General features: G+C 34.2%; 1 protein-coding gene across 1 annotated transcript; it reads right to left on the reverse strand.

The window, feature by feature from the left end:
* Positions 1-19,015: 19,015 nt before the first annotated feature.
* On the reverse strand, positions 19,016-19,783 carry LOC140433730 (uncharacterized). Its single transcript, XM_072521707.1, has one exon. The coding sequence runs from the start codon at positions 19,781-19,783 to the stop codon at positions 19,016-19,018; it is 768 nt and encodes a 255-aa protein (XP_072377808.1).
* Between the last annotated feature and the right edge of the window lie 641 nt (positions 19,784-20,424).

Below are 20,424 nucleotides of genomic sequence, written 5' to 3' on the forward strand. Positions count from 1 at the left end.
GGCTCATGTTCTTTTGATCTGAAAACCGGAAAAGTCATACTAAAAAAGAATCCAACGTCGGAAGAGCAGTTTAGATATAGGACAAAACACTTATGCGAGCTACAAGTACTAACCGAACAAATAACGACGCGGTTTAATAAAAAAATGTACACAGCAGCCGCCTTTCTCGATTTCAGAAATTTAAGTTAGTTTGGCATGAAGGCCTGCTGTAAAAAATAAGTAAATATGGATACAATGTAGTGGTTCAGAGTGGTGGTGGTACAGGGGGTTTAGAGTTCGAATAGGGCCAACTCTGTCCGTAGTCGGAACCTTGGAGGTAGAAGTACCGCGGGGACTGGCGTTGACAGCGGACATCACTACTGATCCCAGATCGTTATTAAGCCTGTACTTTGATGACACTGCAGAAGCTGTCACTTTTTGAGCCAGCTTCAAAAACTCGGACATAGCCAAAAACTACTTACAAAATTCTTTATATCGACTGCAAAGATGGTCCATAAATTGCAAAATGGCATTAAACCCGGAAAAAAACACAAGCTGTCATATAACAGCAAAGTAAAGGTAGAGCAAACAGAGAAATAACAATAGTCAACACCCCAATTGAGTGGACCAGTCAAGCTACCTTAGAATAATACTTGACAAGAAACTGACGTTTACAAAACATGTTAACCAAATAGTCTACAAAGCAAAAGCACAAATAAGTCAACTCTACACAACACCTTAAAAATATTTTAAATGCTGATTCCGATTCACATTTGCATACAAATCATATACACTACTCAACAATAGAAGTATATAATTTTAAAATTTCTAAAACTAACATATAAAACTATTTTTAAAATAATTGCCTGTACTCTATATGCTATCTTTATTGCCAATATTTTTTGCATGTGGTTTTTTTCTCCCTATTCTTATCGGCCCTTATCTCGTACAAAGAGAGACATGTTGTTCCAAACATGAATCATTCGTATTAAAGTGCTTGTATTGACTTTACCAGTTGTCAATAAGTCAAGTAATCTATTTACCACAAAAACATTATGCCGCAAAGACGTTTAGAACTAGTGCAGCTCGAGCAATTAGTTCGTTGGATCCAACAAGTCATAACTCAACAAGAGGTTGCTATGAGGATAAATGTGTCGCAGTGTGATAAGTCGTGCATGGAATCGGTATGTAGCAACTGGATCTGCAACATAAAGGCATGGAGGAGAAAGAGAACGATCTACAACTCGTCGGCAAGACCGTTTTGTAGTTCTGACGGCAAGAATAAACCCAACATTCGGCTTCCAGAATTAACAGTATCTTCAGGCATGCTACTGAACAAGCGATTTCCAGTCAAACTGTCAGAAGACGGTTACATGCATCCAATTTAAAGGCTAGACGGCGCGCTACCCATCCACGACTAACTAGGGAGCAGCGTGCATGCAGATATCGCTGAGCGATGGAACACTATCAGTGGAATTTCGAAAATTGAAGGATTTTTCTCTTTACTGACAAGTCAAGATTTCGTTTGTATACAAATAATGGCCGAATATTGGTGTGGAGGGAAAGAGGACAGCGTTACAATGACAATCTGAGAGTCCCAACCACTCTTTTTGGAGTTGGATCCGTTTGCGTATGGGGAGGCATATTTTTGACGGTCGCACGGACTTAGTCGTCTTAATTAATGAGACAATGACTGCTACACGATATTGAGACAGAGTCATAGTATCAATAGTTGTTAAATTTTTTGGTGCAATAGGCGAACCATTTGTTCTGATTGATGATAATGCTCGCCCTCACCGTGCGAGAATTGTCAACGAGTGTATAGAAGCTTATGGCATTACAATAATAGAGTGGCCACCGTGTTCACCTGATATGAAATGCATTGAACATGTTTGGGCCGAAATATCTAGGCAACAAAACAGGTCCCAAACCTTAGATCAGTTGGCCAATACATTACGCGCGATTTGAGAACGTATACCGCAGCAGTTTATCAATAATTTAATAAGAGGTCTTCCAAATAGAGTTAGAGCACTAAGGCGACACAGAGGTGGACCCACACACTATTAATTTTTCTTTTCGGGATATTAGAAATTGAGCAGGAGTATAAATTTTAGGTTGTTAATTTTACAATTTTTGTTTATTTTCTATATGTTGTTTCTTAAAGAATTTCTTTCTTTCGGTTCATCGGTATGAAAATACGAAGTAAAAATAAATCTTTATTTATATCACTCCATTTTTCTATTTGACCTTATGAACAAAAAGTAAAATACACATTTTCATAATATCCACTTCAATTGTTGAGAAGTGTATATAAAAGGCACAAACATGAGCTCGATGGCCAGATTTTTCGGATACTCAGCCTGCGAGGAGAACAAAATTTATTTATTTAAAGTGGCCGAATACACACATATTTCGGACAGATGGGGCACCAACTTAGGATGGTGGTTCTCTGTTCGAAGCACACACCTTCTTAGAGACTCAAGTCCCGAAGCCATATTATTTTATCAGAAGTAAACTCAGTAAAGTAATTACCGAGAAAAGCTGTTTTTGAGTGTTTTGGTAGTAGATAAACAGAGATTGTTTCTTTACCCACTACGCCCAAAGTAACGAATAGTTTATAAGCCTCCCCATCATAAGTCACACGTTGGGGTGGGATGGTGGCACAGCTTAGGAGTTAGGTAGGTACCACGTCATAACGAAGTGTGACCTGTTTGATATTTGAATGTGTGTGTCCTACTGTTCAATGGTACACATGTTCCTAGGGGCTGGGTTAAACGTGTGTGTGTGTGTATGTGTGTGTGTGTGTGTGTGTGTGTGTGTGTGTGTGTGTGTGTGTGTGTATGTATGTGCGTGTGCAATATCATTGTTTTTCAAATACATAGTGTGTTTTATTTTAGGACATATTAGTAGTATACATCTATGCAAAATAGATGCAGCTATTTACTAAAGATATATGAGCATTGGAGGGAAGACGTCCATTCGCTCGTCAGAATATGCTCTTAGCTCATATTCCCCACCCAGATGACGAATATATTAGTTAGCAGCTACACAGTCGCAGTTTGTTGATGTCACTTTCTATTTATCCTATTTTTATAGACTTTTTGCACGAGTTATGTACATCTTAGTTCAGTTACGAGTCGTGGCAGAATTTTGCATTTTGTCGATAATAGTAAACGGTTGACGTGTTTTCTTGTAGAATGTTTAAGTTAAATAGCAATTTTTAGCAATGGTTATTACTTGTTACCTTTATTTTGACGTTTATATTTTCTAATTGGTTTGTAGGTTTGCAGGTTAAACAATGATTTCTTAATTTATATTTTTTTTGAAAACGATTTTATGGATTCCAAAACAGAACATCAAAACAAATGTAAAATAAAATTTTCATTAAAATAGTTTGTAGTTTATTGCCATATAAAACAATATTTACTTTTTGGCAGTATTTAAAATATAAGGCGAATAAGTGCGGAACCCATGATCATTTAGGAGAGAAATAGCTATAGATGTTTGTAATTTGATGTGTCCTGAACGTGGTGGGGTTATGACTATTTATTAAAGACGATTGTTGGTTCTTACCGTCTAAGTCTTTTAATTGATTTAATTTAGGATTATAGTTGAGGCGGCACCAACTACAATAATTGTAACTGCTTCCAATATGCCAACATTTTTAAATTAAATTGCAGTTTTATATCACGAAGCGTGTATTAATTACACATTTTATTCTGGGCACTTGTTTCTGCACTTTGCATGCTTTTCTCTGCTTTTTTAATAATTTTAATCCCAATAGATGATACACAAATTTTATGTATCGATTTGTTCTATCCGCATATCATAACTTTGAAACTCTTATTTTATTCCCTTCTCCAATGCGTGATTTGGATGCTGTTTTTTTGAAATAACGCTAGCAGATTTATGTGAGAATCAATGATTTTGGGATATTATAAGTAATTTAGAGCATAACAATATGGCTATAGTTTTGCGATGAAAGTTGTGATCTGATCTAATAGTGATGAAACTTAATAATATAAGCCTTAGTACCAGCCATATATAAGTATGTACGTGTATAAATTTGGATCCATCTATAACGATATAAGTGAAGCTGGTATATTTGCGTCAACATTAATTTATTAGTTTTCGCAATAAGTTATTGTTATTGCTGTGTTTACCATACAACCAGTATAGCAGCCAGTGTAGTGAAAAGTAAATACATTGACACAAACGATAGTGACCAGTAATAATAGATTGAGATAGGAGTAATGTATCAACAATAATATTGCAAACGGGCAGAAAGTATGAAGAGCACACACGTAAAATATAGTAAATATTAACAAAAGAGTTAGATAGAAGAGCCCACAAATGATAGTAAATATTAAAGACAGAGTAGGGTAGAATGGCCAAAACTATACCAGGTGCAGTTTGTAATACTGACCACAGCTTGCTGATAATAGAATATTAGACCAAACTAAGAAGAATACAAATTTCGGAGGAGTATCGCTACTAACTCTTAGTTAGTTGTAGTAGAGTTAGTAATAATATGGTAAAAATTAAGAAATGTATTTTTTTATTGTCACATCATAATAACATACAAATAAAAAAATTGGTTTAAAAATAAAAAAAAATATTTGGGCTGAACCACTCTTACTCCTTAGGGATATGAAAAATAGATAACAACCTATTCCCAGACATACAGAATACACATGTAAAATTTCATAAAAATTGGTCCAGCCGTTTCGGAGAAGGAAGGATTCACAACAACTTGCGATTCTCCCAAGCGGTCACCCATCCAATTTCTAACCCCAACCGACACTGTTTGACTTCGGTCGAGAACCGGTATAGTGTGGTATGTGTGTTAGTCATAGTATGGCGCCATCTATTAGTTATATTGCGATTTAAAATGACAGATTAACTATTTTTAAAGCCTTTCCGTAAAATTTTTTGAAAATTATCTTTTACACAAACCTTGTCCTGATAAAAACAAAAACACAAAAAAAAAGAATTATCTAATTTGGTGCAGTCGTTATGCACCACTGACAAACATTTCAATGATTCATTTTTATTAATACTGATAATATATGCATGATAATAAAACATGATAATCACAGGGGATAGACCTTTTTTCTAATATAATTATAAAAATAACCCTCTGGAAACTTTATGCGTTAGCAAATTTACTGGAAAGAAATTATTCAACAGACAAGTCAATTCGTTACAAACTCCCAGGAGAAAGATTATAATGATTTATTTTCAGCCTGAAAAAGTAAATGTTACCTCCTATCATATTTTATTTTAGATTCTGGATGATTGCTTCTTATAGACAGGGTGTTTTTATAAAATCATCAAAAGTATTTATGGGAATAAAAATAAATCGTTACAATTTTTTAAATGATTTAGAACTTCAACTACAGATTTATTACTTTGTAGTATAGAGAAGAGGAATAAAGCGATACAGAAGAACACGTATTTTTTAAGTAAGTACCTTTTAAAATTTCGCTGCTGCAGTATTGTGGTCAACGTCCAGCGGACATGCTTTGTATATCTACAAAACCACAGACTGCATGTCATCAACAGTACACTACTTTTTCGTATTTAAAATCTCTAAATCAATATTGAAAATCTCACCCACTGTGAAATACATAGCAAATAAATTATTCGGGCAATAGACAAAGAGGGATTTTAAATATAACCGTAGGATCGTAGACTAATTTTAGACTTTAGTCTAAAGATTTATTGCTTTACACTAGAGATTTTATTGGGCCGAAATACGTATAAGCGGATGCGCAGGCGCCCTGTACGTGAAATCAAATCTTAACTGTCTTTTCCTTTTTATAACCGTAGGAATTTTTTTGGCCATTAAAGGAGTGGGCTACACTTATTGATCACCACAGTTAGGCAAATATCCAAAAAGTGCATGTGCAGATGAATTTGCATATTTTTGTATTTTCTTTTGAAGAAAAAGGAACATTTACATTTGGGAAAATGGCCATAAAATAGATTTTCAAAACAAATTTATTTGTTGACTCATAGTTCAGATACCTTCATACCTAATATTTTTAAAATTATATTAACTGTTCTTGTATCAGTCCACTAACAATTCTTAAATAGGTATTTGAAATTAATACTAGCGAGAACAAAAAAATATCCAGAAAAAGTTTTCCAGAAATTTGAAGAAAAGATACGGATAAACCAAATAACACGCAAAATATAGTCATAAGAAATTATATCAAATATGTTAAAATGAAAGAAGCAGAGGATAGCTATAATTTTGAAAAAGTGTCACATTTAGTATACTTAGGAGTAACCATAACGAACGCAGGAAAAGAAGAACAAGCGATAGACAAGCGATTGGCCCTCTAAATGGTCACTAAATTTAATACTACGAGTCCATATGAGACAGTTATCAGAACCACATTGAAACGTCGGGTATGAACCAGCAGGAAGAAAGAAAAGAATAGTGGAGATCTGGAGAAGAAACGTACTCAGAAAAATTTTCGGGGGAATAAAGACGGCAGAGAATATTTGTAAAGAAGGCAAACAAATAGAGATATAATAGAGATATAATGAGGATTTACGTAAAACCAATAATTACGGCAAAATTACGGGCCCAAAGAGGTAAATGGCTTGGTCACATTATACGAATATTACAGAACCGAAATGTTAAAACAATACTAAAGGAGAAAGAAATGAAAAACAGAAGAGGACGTCCATAGAAAACATGTTTGGAATCAGTTAAGCAAGACTTGTCAGAAGTAGGTGTAAGAAAAACAAGTGCCTGGCTAGAATATAGAAGGCAAGCAACAAATTTGCGAATACCAAAGAAAAGAATCTTAGATTTGGAACACTTTCGCGCAGAAATTGCTCTTTTAGCTATAGAAAAAACAATAGAAAAGAGGACGACCGCTTTGAAGTTCCACCATTGAAGGAAGTAGGATTAGACAATGTAGGATATTTACCTACGGTTGATAAATTTCGTATATTATCTTGTCTCGAATGCAAAGTTTATTCATGTTTGACCAAATATTAACCAATGTTTTGTGAAGTACAACACTACATAAATTATGTGTAATCTGTCACTGAATAAATATTATTATTGTTCTTGTAGCAAGGAGCTCTACTACCTGACTTGACAATGGCACGCACAACCTTGTCGAAACGTCGTCAAAATAATGATATACAGCGCTACAGGCCTTTTAGGCCCCTGGTTTCCAAAAACTTAATATTTTCCTCTATTTTTTTGACCCTTGCTTTTTCTCTCCAATCTCTTGCGCCTATTTCTGACAATCTTGCTTAACTGATTCCAAACATTTCTTCTTCGGACGTCCTCTTCTGTTTTCCATTTCTTTCTCCTTTAGTATTGTTTTAACATTTCGGTTCTGTAATATTCGTATAATGTGACCAAGCCATCTAGCTCTTTGGGTTCGTAATTTTAAATCTTTAGTATTTATGTTTTCTCTTACCCACAGTCTTTTTATCCCTTTATCTCACAGTGTCCTTATGCATACGCATGCCTTTTTTCAAAAATGGAAAAACTTCGACTTGGAACAAATTCCTTAAATCTTAAATAAATTCAAATAATCAATATTCAAAATTTCAAATTTTTAGTCCGAGTAAAAATAATCATCGGCGAAAGGGTTAATGTCAATTGTGCTCTTATTAAATGGTTTCGACTAACTTTCTAGGTGTAAGTATGTTCCATTTTTCATACAAAAATAATGAAAAATTATTTCATAAAGAATAAGGAACTCAGATAAGTTAATTCACCGAAAATTAATTCACCATACTTATTAATAAAGATAAGTTAACAAGACGTGGTATTTATCTATTTATGTAGATTTTTGTGATTTTCAACTACTTGTAGTGGATGCTCTTTTAATTTTATGAGTGGAAGAGTTTGTTTATATTTTTTGCTAAAGTTAATCACTTTAGACTTTATAGGCGAGAAGCTGAAACCAATTTAGTTAGACCAGTGAGAAATGTTATCAATAGTATTTTGTAAAAGAGTGCTAGTGGAGCTTGTTACTTTACCCGAGCAGTAATTAACTAGATCATCCGCATAAATATTATGTTTGACAGTGGGTTGTACTAAGGAACTAAGGTCGTTAAGAAGCAGTAAAAATAAGGTTGTGCTGAGGACTGATCCTTGAGGTACTCCTGTCTCCAGGATATATGAGGGAGACATTTTACCATTTGCAGAGACTTTGAAACTTCTGTTAGTTAAAAAATTCTCAGCAAATAGATATATGTTTCCTGATAAATTAGACTCTTTAAGTTTTTCTAGAATTGCCGGCCTTGATGCTGTGTCAAAAGCACTTTCTATATCGAGTGAGACAGTTATAAGGTCGTTTCTATTAGAGAATGCTACTATGATATTGGATTGAAGAGTGATAAGATTATCCATCGTGCAACGATTTGGACGAAATCCTGATTGAGCGGTATTGATAATATTATGTTTGTCAAGATACCAAAGTAAGCGTTTGTTGACAATTTTTTCCAGGAGTTTGCAAAGTGTGCACGTTAATGAGATGGGTCTAAATGACATAATTGTATTGGCAGACGTATCATTTTTCTTGAGTGGAATTGTTATAGCTTGTCGCCAAAGTGTTGGAAATTGGTTACCTAGCCATATGTTGTTGTAGAATTCTAGTAACTTTATTAGGGTATCTTCATGTAGATATTTTAGAAATATCGATGGAATGTCATCCGGCCCTGCAGCACTGTTCTTTAGGGAGTTAACAGCTTCGAGTAATTCGTCGATTGTTAGTGGGAGATTGACAGGATGATCATTGGAATTTGGATTCTTATGTACAACACATTTATTTGTTATGTTTGTTGGTCAAGTACAGTTGTTATCAAGTTAAGATTTATTTTAATAGTATTTGGCAAGTGTGTTTATAATCTGCTGGTCATCAGTTATGACATTGTTATTTTCTATAATGGCTGGAATTTTGTATGTTGTATATCTACCTTTCATTTGTTTTATTTTAGTCCATATTTGACTAGAAGGTGTGTCGGAAGTTATGCTACTGATGTATTTGTTCCATGAGTTCTTTTTGCTTTCTTTAACAATTCGCTTAGATTTAGCTCTTAGTTTTCTAAGATTTATTAGATCCGCTTGGTTTCTAGTTTCACGATATCGGTTTAATGCTTTTTTACAATCTTTTACAGCTAGTTTACATGATTCATTCCACCACGGAACATATTTTTTGGAGGGATCAAAATAGTATTTACCGATGCATTTTTCAGCGGAAGTTATAATACAATTAATCAACATGTTAAGATCTTCATCAGCAGAATTCATAAAGGAGATTTCATTTCTTTGTTCCTTGACAATTAAGTTAAATAGATCCCAGTCAGCGTGAGCAATTTTCCACTTAATTTGGCTTTGTCTTTGTGAGTTATCATTGTTAGAAATTAAAATGGGAAAATGGTTACTGCCGTAGAGACTTTCCAGTGTTTTCCATGTGAGATAAGTAGATAATTCTGGATTACATATGCTTAAATCAATGGAAGAGAGAGTACCTGTTTGAATATAAAAGTATGTGCTGCTTCCAGTGTTTAGATAATTAAGGTTGGAATTGATTATGATATTTTCAATCAATTTGCCTCTACCGAAAGTATTACTGGAGCCCCACATAGTGCTATGTGCATTAAAATCTCCAACTAAGATAAATGGTTCAGGAAGTTGGTTAGTTAGGTTTGTAATTTCGAGAGCTGTTAGGGTGTAATAGGGAGGAATATATACGTTGCAAATTACGATTTTATTTGGGCACCAAGCAGTAACGGCAACGGCTTCTAGAGTTGTTGTTAAGTGGAATTCTTGGTGGAATATATTTGTAGAAATAAATATTGAGCTCCCACCACTAGTTCGTGCGTGTGATGTTCGTATAAAGTGGTAGCCAACGTAATTTTTAAGGTATGGATTATGGTTTTTAGAGAAATTGGTTTCTTGCAAACAAATGAAATCGGGTGAAGTATCAGCAAAAAGCAGTTGGAGATTTTCTAGATGAGGGTAAAACCCATCACAATTCCACTGGATTAAATTGAATGAGAAGAATATTCGAAGGGGGGATTTTTCAGTGCTGCGACCTTTGAGATCGATCGGAAATGCACTCATCGTCAGTTAGTTCGCTTGATGAAATTGGGTCTGATAAACTTGTGGCTTCAGAGGATTCTAGTTGTAGTTGTTTTTTGATCTTTTTACTTAGACGGGTAAATCGGTTTTTTAAGGATCTATAGGATCTTGGATATATAGTATGCAGGTTTAAAAGTAGATTTTTTACATCATCCGTGAGCTTTTTCGCTTCCGAATAAGGATCAGAGTGTCCAAAACTTTTTTCAAGGAAGAAAAAGAAATTGTCTATGTGTATTTTAAAGGTTTGTGGGTTCTTTTTGTATGCTTCTTGGATTATTCTCTTGGTGGTTTCGGTTAATACTAATTCTGTTGGAGTATCAGGTTTGTGCTTTTTTTTCTTAGCTTTGAGACCTTTTTGGGGAAAGCTGATAGAGGGGGAGGCATATCTAACAATGGTTGAGCTTCTTTCTCAGGAATTTCAGAGCTTGTTAGTTCACTAGGAGTTTCTATTTCAGAGTGTCCTCGTTTTTGAGATATTTGTATTATGGCAATTTGGTCTGATTGTGTAGTTTCAGTGTTGGAGTCTTTATTTTCGATTTGTGGCTCTTTGGCATTATGTGTAAAGGGGGATGAAATTTTTTTTTTATGGATGAGTTGGGGCTTGTTGGTATATATTCGGTTGGGATTGTATTGTCTGTTGGAGGATTTGGACAGTTGGAGGCTATATGTCCTGTTTGTTTACAGATAAAACAATGTACTTTATCTGTAGAAAGGAAGATTCTGTGTTCATTCCCTTCAAAGGAAATAAGTACTGATGTTTGTAATTCAAAATCTTCGGAGGAAGGGTATCCGTAAACTTGGCGTCTGAAACTTAATACATGTGAATATTCGTCCCCAGGAATGCCTGCTCTTAAATAGGATATACGAGATGCGATGCGAAGTCCAAGATTTTTAATGCTAATTTCAACTATGTCATGTGGTAAGAACAGAGATACATTAGATATAATATTATTCTTTTAGCAGAGGAAATAAGTCTTCGGATATTTAAAGAAACATCTCCTATTTGTATTATGGGATATGAATCTATATGAGCTGGTCAACAAGATTAGAAAAATTTTCGGGGGAATAAAGACGGCAGAGAATATTTGTAAAGAAGGCAAACAAATAGAGATATAATAGAGATATAATGAGGATTTTACGTAAAACCAATAATTACGGCAAAATTACGGGCCCAAAGAGGTAAATGGCTTGGTCACATTATACGAATATTACAGAACCGAAATGTTAAAACAATACTAAAGGAGAAAGAAATGAAAAACAGAAGAGGACGTCCATAGAAAACATGTTTGGAATCAGTTAAGCAAGACTTGTCAGAAGTAGGTGTAAGAAAAACAAGTGCCTGGCTAGAATATAGAAGGCAAGCAACAAATTTGCGAATACCAAAGAAAAGAATCTTAGATTTGGAACACTTTCGCGCAGAAATTGCTCTTTTAGCTATAGAAAAAACAATAGAAAAGAGGACGACCGCTTTGAAGTTCCACCATTGAAGGAAGTAGGATTAGACAATGTAGGATATTTACCTACGGTTGATAAATTTCGTATATTATCTTGTCTCGAATGCAAAGTTTATTCATGTTTGACCAAATATTAACCAATGTTTTGTGAAGTACAACACTACATAAAGGAGTCTCACTCGAACATTCGAAGAGTAAACACGTCGTTATCATTTCGTAGTAATTGATTTTTAATATTAATGAGTTTTTAACTATCATATTAAAACAAATTTTTGAGAAAAAAGTGGTGAAGTGTTAAAATAGTACATCACACATCATTTGTGAGTATTTAATTTACTTCATAATATTATCAACATCCACAAAAAATCAATATCTTTCCATTCACTTGTTGTGAGTGCTTATCTACCAACTGGTTGTTTTTTTTTCTCAAATTATTGTCTGTGGTTTTTCATCGCCAGAGGCGGACTTAGCTCAAATGCTTTGGAAGAAACTCCGAAAGAAAGCAAAAAATGGATAATCTTACTCAAAATTCTTCAAATGTCAATACTACTTCAAATAATTTCCACAGCACGGTTAAATCATACTCAGCAGCGTTAGTTAAAAATTCCACTCCATTACCAAATAGAGATCAAGCGATAGTTTTCCCATCGATAGAAGGTTGCAAAATTCAAGACTATCTCTTACAGATTGGACCAATAGTTAACCCACAAAATATAATATATTGTTCACGTATATCTAACAATCGAGTTTGCATATATTTGAGAGATAAAAAAATTGTCGACGATCTTCTTAAAAATAATGAAGCCATCACAATTAACAACACTCGTCTAGTTGCTCGGCGACTAATTACTCCATCAGAAAGATTGCTAGTATCTAATGTAAGCCCGACAATTCCTAATGAAGATATTACACGACATTTACAAAACTTAGGTTTAACCCTGTTATCGCCAATGACTCCACTGAGAATTGGAGCTACTGATCCAGCTTACAGCCACATATTAAGTTTTAGAAGACAAATCTACATTTCTCCTCCTATAAATACTAACATTCCTGAATTTATTGAAATTGAACAAGATGGAGTAGTAAGCAGGTTATTTTTAACATTAGACAGCCATAATTGTTTCAAATGCAAGCAAGCAGGACATAATGCTTCACAATGTACTGTTTCCGTTTTACCAACTTTGAATACAATACCTACAGTAAGCAATACTCAATCAGGTAGCATATCTCTTGCCCAAACTTCACAAACTCCTATTGCTGGAATCACTACAACTTCTTCCAACAGCTCACAGTCATCTTCGACCCAAAATCCAGAACTGTCAAATCCACCCCTATCTCAACCTATCAATACCCCTGTGAATTCTGAGATAATGGAAAACGCCTTGGTTGACAATACAAAGTCTGATCTTTCTTTTACACAAAATATTTCACATAAACGTACTGCTTCTGCTGTTTCATCACCTACTTCTGAGGATGCCCAATTTGCAATTCCAACTTTAAAACAGAAAAAAAAAGAGCAAAACAGAAAAAAAACCGGAACAAAACATAAAGTTTTCAGACAATATTAAAACATTTATAGACAAACACTCTCCTTTCTTTTGTCTTAACAGTCAGCAAATTGAAAGTCTACTTGAAAATTGCTATGTATGCTCTGATGTACTAACGATTGCGAATGAATATACTTCAGACACCGTAGCTCTTATTAATATGTTGGAAGAAATACGTCCCCATTTAGAAGACAGAACAACAAAATATCGCTGCACAAAATTGAGGAAAAAATTGGCTGTACAACTTGATTTAGCCATTTTGGATACTGAAAGTGATACATCCACTTGTTAATACTGTAGTTTTTTTTTTCTTTCACTTAATCGATATATAATAATTTATGTATAATAAAATTTTACAGTGGAATATAAATAGCTTTCAAACTCGTTTACCTATGTTGCAACTATTAATCAATCAATACACACCACAAATTATTTGTCTTCAAGAAACTAATTTTAAACATTCCACGTGCATGAATCTAAAGTCCTTCAATTCATATTTTAAAAACAGAGATAATGCAAAACACGCATCAGGTGGAGTTGCAATATATGTAAAGGAACAAATAATATCCAAAGAAATTCCATTAATCACAAATCTCGAAGCCGTAGCTGTAGAAATTAGCACTACACAAAAGATCAACATATGTAATATATATATACCTCCAAATTATAACCTAGAAGAACAAGATCTTGTAAACTTAATAAATCAGGTTCCTAATCCGAAATTCATTTTGGGAGATCTAAATGGACACAATACTAACTGGGGTTCCTTTAAAACTACACACACTGGAAAAAAGATTGAAAAGATCATAAACACATTAAACCTTGCAATAATAAATGATGGTAGGCAGCACACACTTAAATTTATCGACAGGGACATTTTCTTCTATAGATATCTCACTCTGTACGCCAACTCTTCAATTAAATCACAATTGGTATGTAGAAAAAGATTTACATGGGAGTGATCACTTCCCAATTTTAATAGAAAAACACTCGATGAAACCTACGCCAGTTACACCTGAACCGAAATGGAGGCTAGATAAAGCTGATTGGCGCAGTTATCAAGAAATTATCCGTAACGGATCATCAAAAATTTGTTTAGAAAATTCAATAGACGAAATAATTCTACAGTTCAATAAACTCATAACGGAAGCAGCTCTAGAAGCGATAGGTAAAACAAAGTTTATAAAAAGAGATAAAGTAACTCCCTGGTGGAATGAAGATTGTAAAGAAGCTATTAAGGAAAGTAAGAAAGCTCTTCAAAAGTACAAAAGGTACAAAAGCCTAGAAAACTTAATTAATCTTAAAGAATGTAGGGCTAAAGCCAAACTGATTACCACGAGATCTAAAAGACAATCCTGGATAAAATATGTAGAAACGATCAATAATTACACATCCTTAACAAACATATGGAGGAAAATAAAAAATATAACAGACACTAGCTCATATCAAGGAATCGATTCATTAGAAGTAGAAAATAAATCATTAATAACAAACCATGCAGAAATCGTAGAAAAAATAGCGGAAACATTCAAGTTAACATCCACAAATTCTAACTATGATAAAGATTTCATAACATACAAAGAACAAAAAGAAACCATCCCTATTAACGTAGTAAACAACAATGAACCTATAAATGCACTTATCACAATCAGAGAACTAAGAGAGATGGTAGTTTCTTTAAAAGACACATCCCCTGGCCCCGATGACATCCCAGCTTCTTTTTTGAAACACTTTCCTGACGAAGCAGTAGAAATATTATTAAAAATATATAATCGTATATGGACCAAACATGAATTTCCTAATTTATGGAAAACAGCCATAACTATTCCCATCTTAAAATCTAATAAGCCACAAAACAAAGCAGATTCTTATCGTCCAGTGTCTCTAACTTGTGTCATGTGTAAGCTTTTAGAAAAAATTATAAATAAACGTTTATTGTGGTGTCTGGAAGAAAATAACCAACTGATTAATGAACAATCTGGATTTCGTCCTTTAAGATCGACTACCGACAATTTAGTAGATATAGAATCACATATTAATAACGCATTCTACAACAACCAAAAATGTATTGCAATTTATTTTGATTTGCACAAAGCATTTGATATGGCTTGGCATCACAAAATAATTTCAACACTGGAATCATGGGGCTATCAAGGAAATATACTTGCTTTTATTAAAAATTTTCTCCTAAATAGAAATTTCAAGGTAAAAGTAAACGGACTTCTATCTAATGTGAAATATCAAACAAATGGTACACCCCAAGGCTCGGTAATCAGCCCGACGCTTTTCCTTACAGCTATCAATGATATAATCAAATCAATGAACAAACCCATTCAAGCGAGATTGTACGCGGATGATCTTGTAATATTCTTAAATGGAAACAATATACAGAGTATGGCCAAATTATTACAAGATCAACTCGATAAATTTATAGCATGGTCTAAAAGGAGTGGTTTTCAATTTGCTTCATCTAAAACTCGCTGCATCATATTCTCTAAGAGACCAAAACAGATAAAAGAAATACCTACTTTAAAACTTGGTGGTCAAACACTTGAATATGTAAACACAATTAAATATCTAGGTCTAATATTTGATCAAGCTCTAACCTGGAAGGGCCACATCAAATATATATCAGCTATATGTCAAAAAAGACTAAACCTCTTGAAATGTCTTTCTGGTACGAACTGGGGAGCAGACGGTAGAACTCTACTCATACTATATAAAAATTTGATCCGCTCAAAGATCGATTATGGTTGCCACGCTTACTCGTGTGCTTCAACAACTCTAAAAGTTTTAGACACATTCAAAATAACGCTCTTAGAATAATAAGCGGTGCATTTAGAACAACCCCTATCTTAAGTCTTCAGGCCGAACTGGGTGAACTACCATTAGATTTACGAAGACAGGAATTAATGCTCTCTTATGCATCGAAGCGGTACTCTTTATAATATCACCAAACCATTCGCTGCTCGAATATCCAGCGCGCAAAAACCCACATTCCCTTTTACGAAAGATGCAGACGAATCATAAATGAATTAAACATTAAAGTCCCCGAAATCTATCCTAGCAAGATGCCAACTTCCCCTCCTTGGCTAATGTCTTCTCCTTACATAAATTTGGATCTATTATCAGAAAATAAAAAAGAAAGCAATTGTCATCTAATTAATTCTAAATATCAAACGTTAATTTCTCAATTTTCTTCCTTCAAAAAGTTATTCACAGATGGATCTAAAACAGAGCGTTGTGTAGCATCTGCCTTTTTAACAAATGATGACATAAAGAAATATAAACTAGCGGAGACGAATACTATTTTAACAGGAGAACTCTTTGCAATATATAAAGCGATATGTCATGTTACAAAATGTCCTGAAACTAATTTCTTAATAATTACTGACTCATTAAGTTCTCTAGAAATCATCTCAAAAATCTATTCTTCCCATCCTGTGGCCAAACTCATTAGACAAGAATTGCATAATTTAAACCACAGAAACATTGCTTTCCTGTGGGTGCCATCTCATGTTGGAATCACGGGAAACGATTTGGCGGATAAATATGCACGAGAAGCCTTAGAGGAAACAACTATTGAATTCTATCCAAAAACTCCAGCGACAGATCTCAAATCATATTTCCACAGCAAAATAGTCAACATATGGAATAGCAGATGGTGTAAAAAACAGGCAAAACTACTTGAGATAAAACCAATATTTCAACCATGGTCTGATAGTTCCACCAATCGTTTTTCTCAGGTTATCATCACACGACTGCGGCTTGGTTATAGTCGCCTCACACATGGACATCTGATGACAAGGGATCCACAACCGGAGTGTTATGCTTGCGAGACCCCGCTAACAATAAAACACCTTCTAGTGGAGTGCCCGTTACACAGTGCGGAAAGGTGTAAATTCGGAATCCCGGAGAATTTGAGAGAACTATTCTTAAAGTGCGGTGCCAAAGTGATTATCCAATATCTAAAAGCAATAAACTATTTATACAAAATTTAATTGTTACACTGTTCAATTATTGTTATTACTTTTTCTTTTTATCGCTAATAGCCTTACAGGCTGATGCGAGTTTGTAAATAATAATAACACTACATAAATTATGTGTAATCTGTCACTGAATAAATATTATTATTGTTCTTGTAGCAAGGAGCTCTACTACCTGACTTGACAATGGCACGCACAACCTTGTCGAAACGTCGTCAAAATAATGATATACAGCGCTACAGGCCTTTTAGGCCCCTGGTTTCCAAAAACTTAATATTTTCCTCTATTTTTTTGACCCTTGCTTTTTCTCTCCAATCTCTTGCGCCTATTTCTGACAATCTTGCTTAACTGATTCCAAACATTTCTTCTTCGGACGTTCTCTTCTGTTTTCCATTTCTTTCTCCTTTAGTATTGTTTTAACATTTCGGTTCTGTAATATTCGTATAATGTGACCAAGCCATCTAGCTCTTTAGGTTCGTAATTTTAAATCTTTAGTATTTATGTTTTCTCTTACCCACAGTCTTTTTATCCCTTTATCTCACAGTGTCCTTATGCATACGCATGCCTTTTTTCAAAAATGGAAAAACTTTGACTTGGAACAAATTCCTTAAATCTTAAATAAATTCAAATAATCAATATTCAAAATTTCAAATTTTTAGTCCGAGTAAAAATAATCATCGGCGAAAGGGTTAATGTCAATTGTGCTCTTATTAAATGGTTTCGACTAACTTTCTAGGTGTAAGTATGTTCCATTTTTCATACAAAAATAATAAAAAATTATTTCATAAAGAATAAGGAACTCAGATAAGTTAATTCACCGAAAATTAATTCACCATACTTATTAATAAAGATAAGTTAACAAGACGTGGTATTTATCTATTTATGTAGATTTTTGTGATTTTCAACTACTTGTAGTGGATGCTCTTTTAATTTTATGAGTGGAAGAGTTTGTTTATATTTTTTGCTAAAGTTAATCACTTTAGACTTTATAGGCGAGAAGCTGAAACCAATTTAGTTAGACCAGTGAGAAATGTTATCAATAGTATTTTGTAAAAGAGTGCTAGTGGAGCTTGTTACTTTACCCGAGCAGTAATTAACTAGATCATCCGCATAAATATTATGTTTGATAGTGGGTTGTACTAAGGAACTAAGGTCGTTAAGAAGCAGTAAAAATAAGGTTGTGCTGAGGACTGATCCTTGAGGTACTCCTGTCTCCAGGATATATGAGGGAGACATTTTACCATTTGCAGAGACTTTGAAACTTCTGTTAGTTAAAAAATTCTCAGCAAATAGATATATGTTTCCTGATAAATTAGACTCTTTAAGTTTTTCTAGAATTGCCGGCCTTGATGCTGTGTCAAAAGCACTTTCTATATCGAGTGAGACAGTTATAAGGTCGTTTCTATTAGAGAATGCTACTATGATATTGGATTGAAGAGTGATAAGATTATCCATCGTGCAACGATTTGGACGAAATCCTGATTGAGCGGTATTGAAAATATTATGTTTGTCAAGATACCAAAGTAAGCGTTTGTTGACAATTTTTTCCAGGAGTTTGCAAAGTGTGCACGTTAATGAGATGGGTCTAAATGACATAATTGTATTGGCAGAAGTATCATTTTTCTTGAGTGGAATTGTTATAGCTTGTCGCCAAAGTGTTGGAAATTGGTTACCTAGCCATATGTTGTTGTAGAATTCTAGTAACTTTATTAGGGTATCTTCAAGTAGATATTTTAGAAATATCGATGGGATGTCATCCGGCCCTGCAGCACTGTTCTTTAGGGAGTTAACAGCTTCGAATAATTCGTCGATTGTTAGTGGGAGATTGACAGGATGATCATTGGAATTTGGATTCTTATTTACAACACATTTATTTGTTATGTTTGTTGGTCAAGTACAGTTGTTATCAAGTTAAGATTTATTTTAATAGTATTTGGCAAGTGTGTTTATAATCTGCTGGTCATCAGTTATGACATTGTTATTTTCTATAATGGCTGGAATTTTGTATGTTGTATATCTACCTTTCATCTGTTTTATTTTAGTCCATATTTGACTAGAAGGTGTGTCGGAAGTTATGCTACTGATGTATTTGTTCCATGAGTTCTTTTTGCTTTCTTTAACAATTCGCTTAGATTTAGCTCTTAGTTTTCTAAGATTTATTAGATCCGCTTGGTTTCTAGTTTCACGATATCGGTTTAATGCTTTTTTACAATCTTTTACAGCTAGTTTACATGATTCATTCCACCACGGAACATATTTTTTGGAGGGATCAAAGTAGTATTTACCGATGCATTTTTCAGCGGAAGTTATAATACAATTAATCAACATGTTAAGATCTTCATCAGCAGAATTCATAAAGGAGATTTCATTTCTTTGTTCCTTGACAATTAAGTTAAATAGATCCCAGTCAGCGTGAGTAATTTTCCACTTAATTTGGCTTTGTCTTTGTGAGTTATCATTGTTAGAAATTAAAATGGGAAAATGGTTACTGCCGTAGAGACTTTCCAGTGTTTTCCATGTGAGATAAGTAGATAATTCTGGATTACATATGCTTAAATCAATGGAAGAGAGAGTACCTGTTTGAATATGAAAGTATGTGCTGCTTCCAGTGTTTAGATAATTAAGGTTGGAATTGATTATGATATTTTCAATCATTTTGCCTCTACCGAAAGTATTACTGGAGCCCCACATAGTGCTATGTGCATTAAAATCTCCAACTAAGATAAATGGTTCAGGAAGTTGGTTAGTTAGGTTTGTAATTTCGAGAGCTGTTAGGGTGTAATAGGGAGGAATATATACGTTGCAAATTACGATTTTATTTGGGCAGCAAGCAGTAACGGCAACGGCTTCTAGAGTTGTTGTTAAGTGGAATTCTTGGTGGAATATATTTGTAGAAATAAATATTGAGCTCCCACCACTAGTTCGTGCGTGTGATGTTCGTATAAAGTGGTAGCCAACGTAATTTTTAAGGTATGGATTATGGTTTTTAGAGAAATTGGTTTCTTGCAAACAAATGAAATCGGGTGAAGTATCAGCAACAAGCAGTTGGAGATTTTCTGATGAGGGTAAAACCCATCACCATTCCACTGGATTAAATTGAATGAGAAGAATATTCGAAGGGGGGATTTTTCAGTGCTGCGACCTTTGAGATCGATCGGAAAGGCACTCATCGTCAGTTAGTTCGCTTGATGAAATTGGGTCTGATAAACTTGTGGCTTCAGAGGATTCTAGTTGTAGTTGTTTTTTGATCTTTTTACTTAGACGGGTAAATCGGTTTTTTAAGGATCTATAGGATCTTGGATATATAGTATGCAGGTTTAAAATTAGAATTT

The sequence above is a fragment of the Diabrotica undecimpunctata genome, chromosome 2, assembly GCF_040954645.1.
Source record: "Diabrotica undecimpunctata isolate CICGRU chromosome 2, icDiaUnde3, whole genome shotgun sequence".
NCBI lineage: Eukaryota > Metazoa > Arthropoda > Insecta > Coleoptera > Chrysomelidae > Diabrotica > Diabrotica undecimpunctata.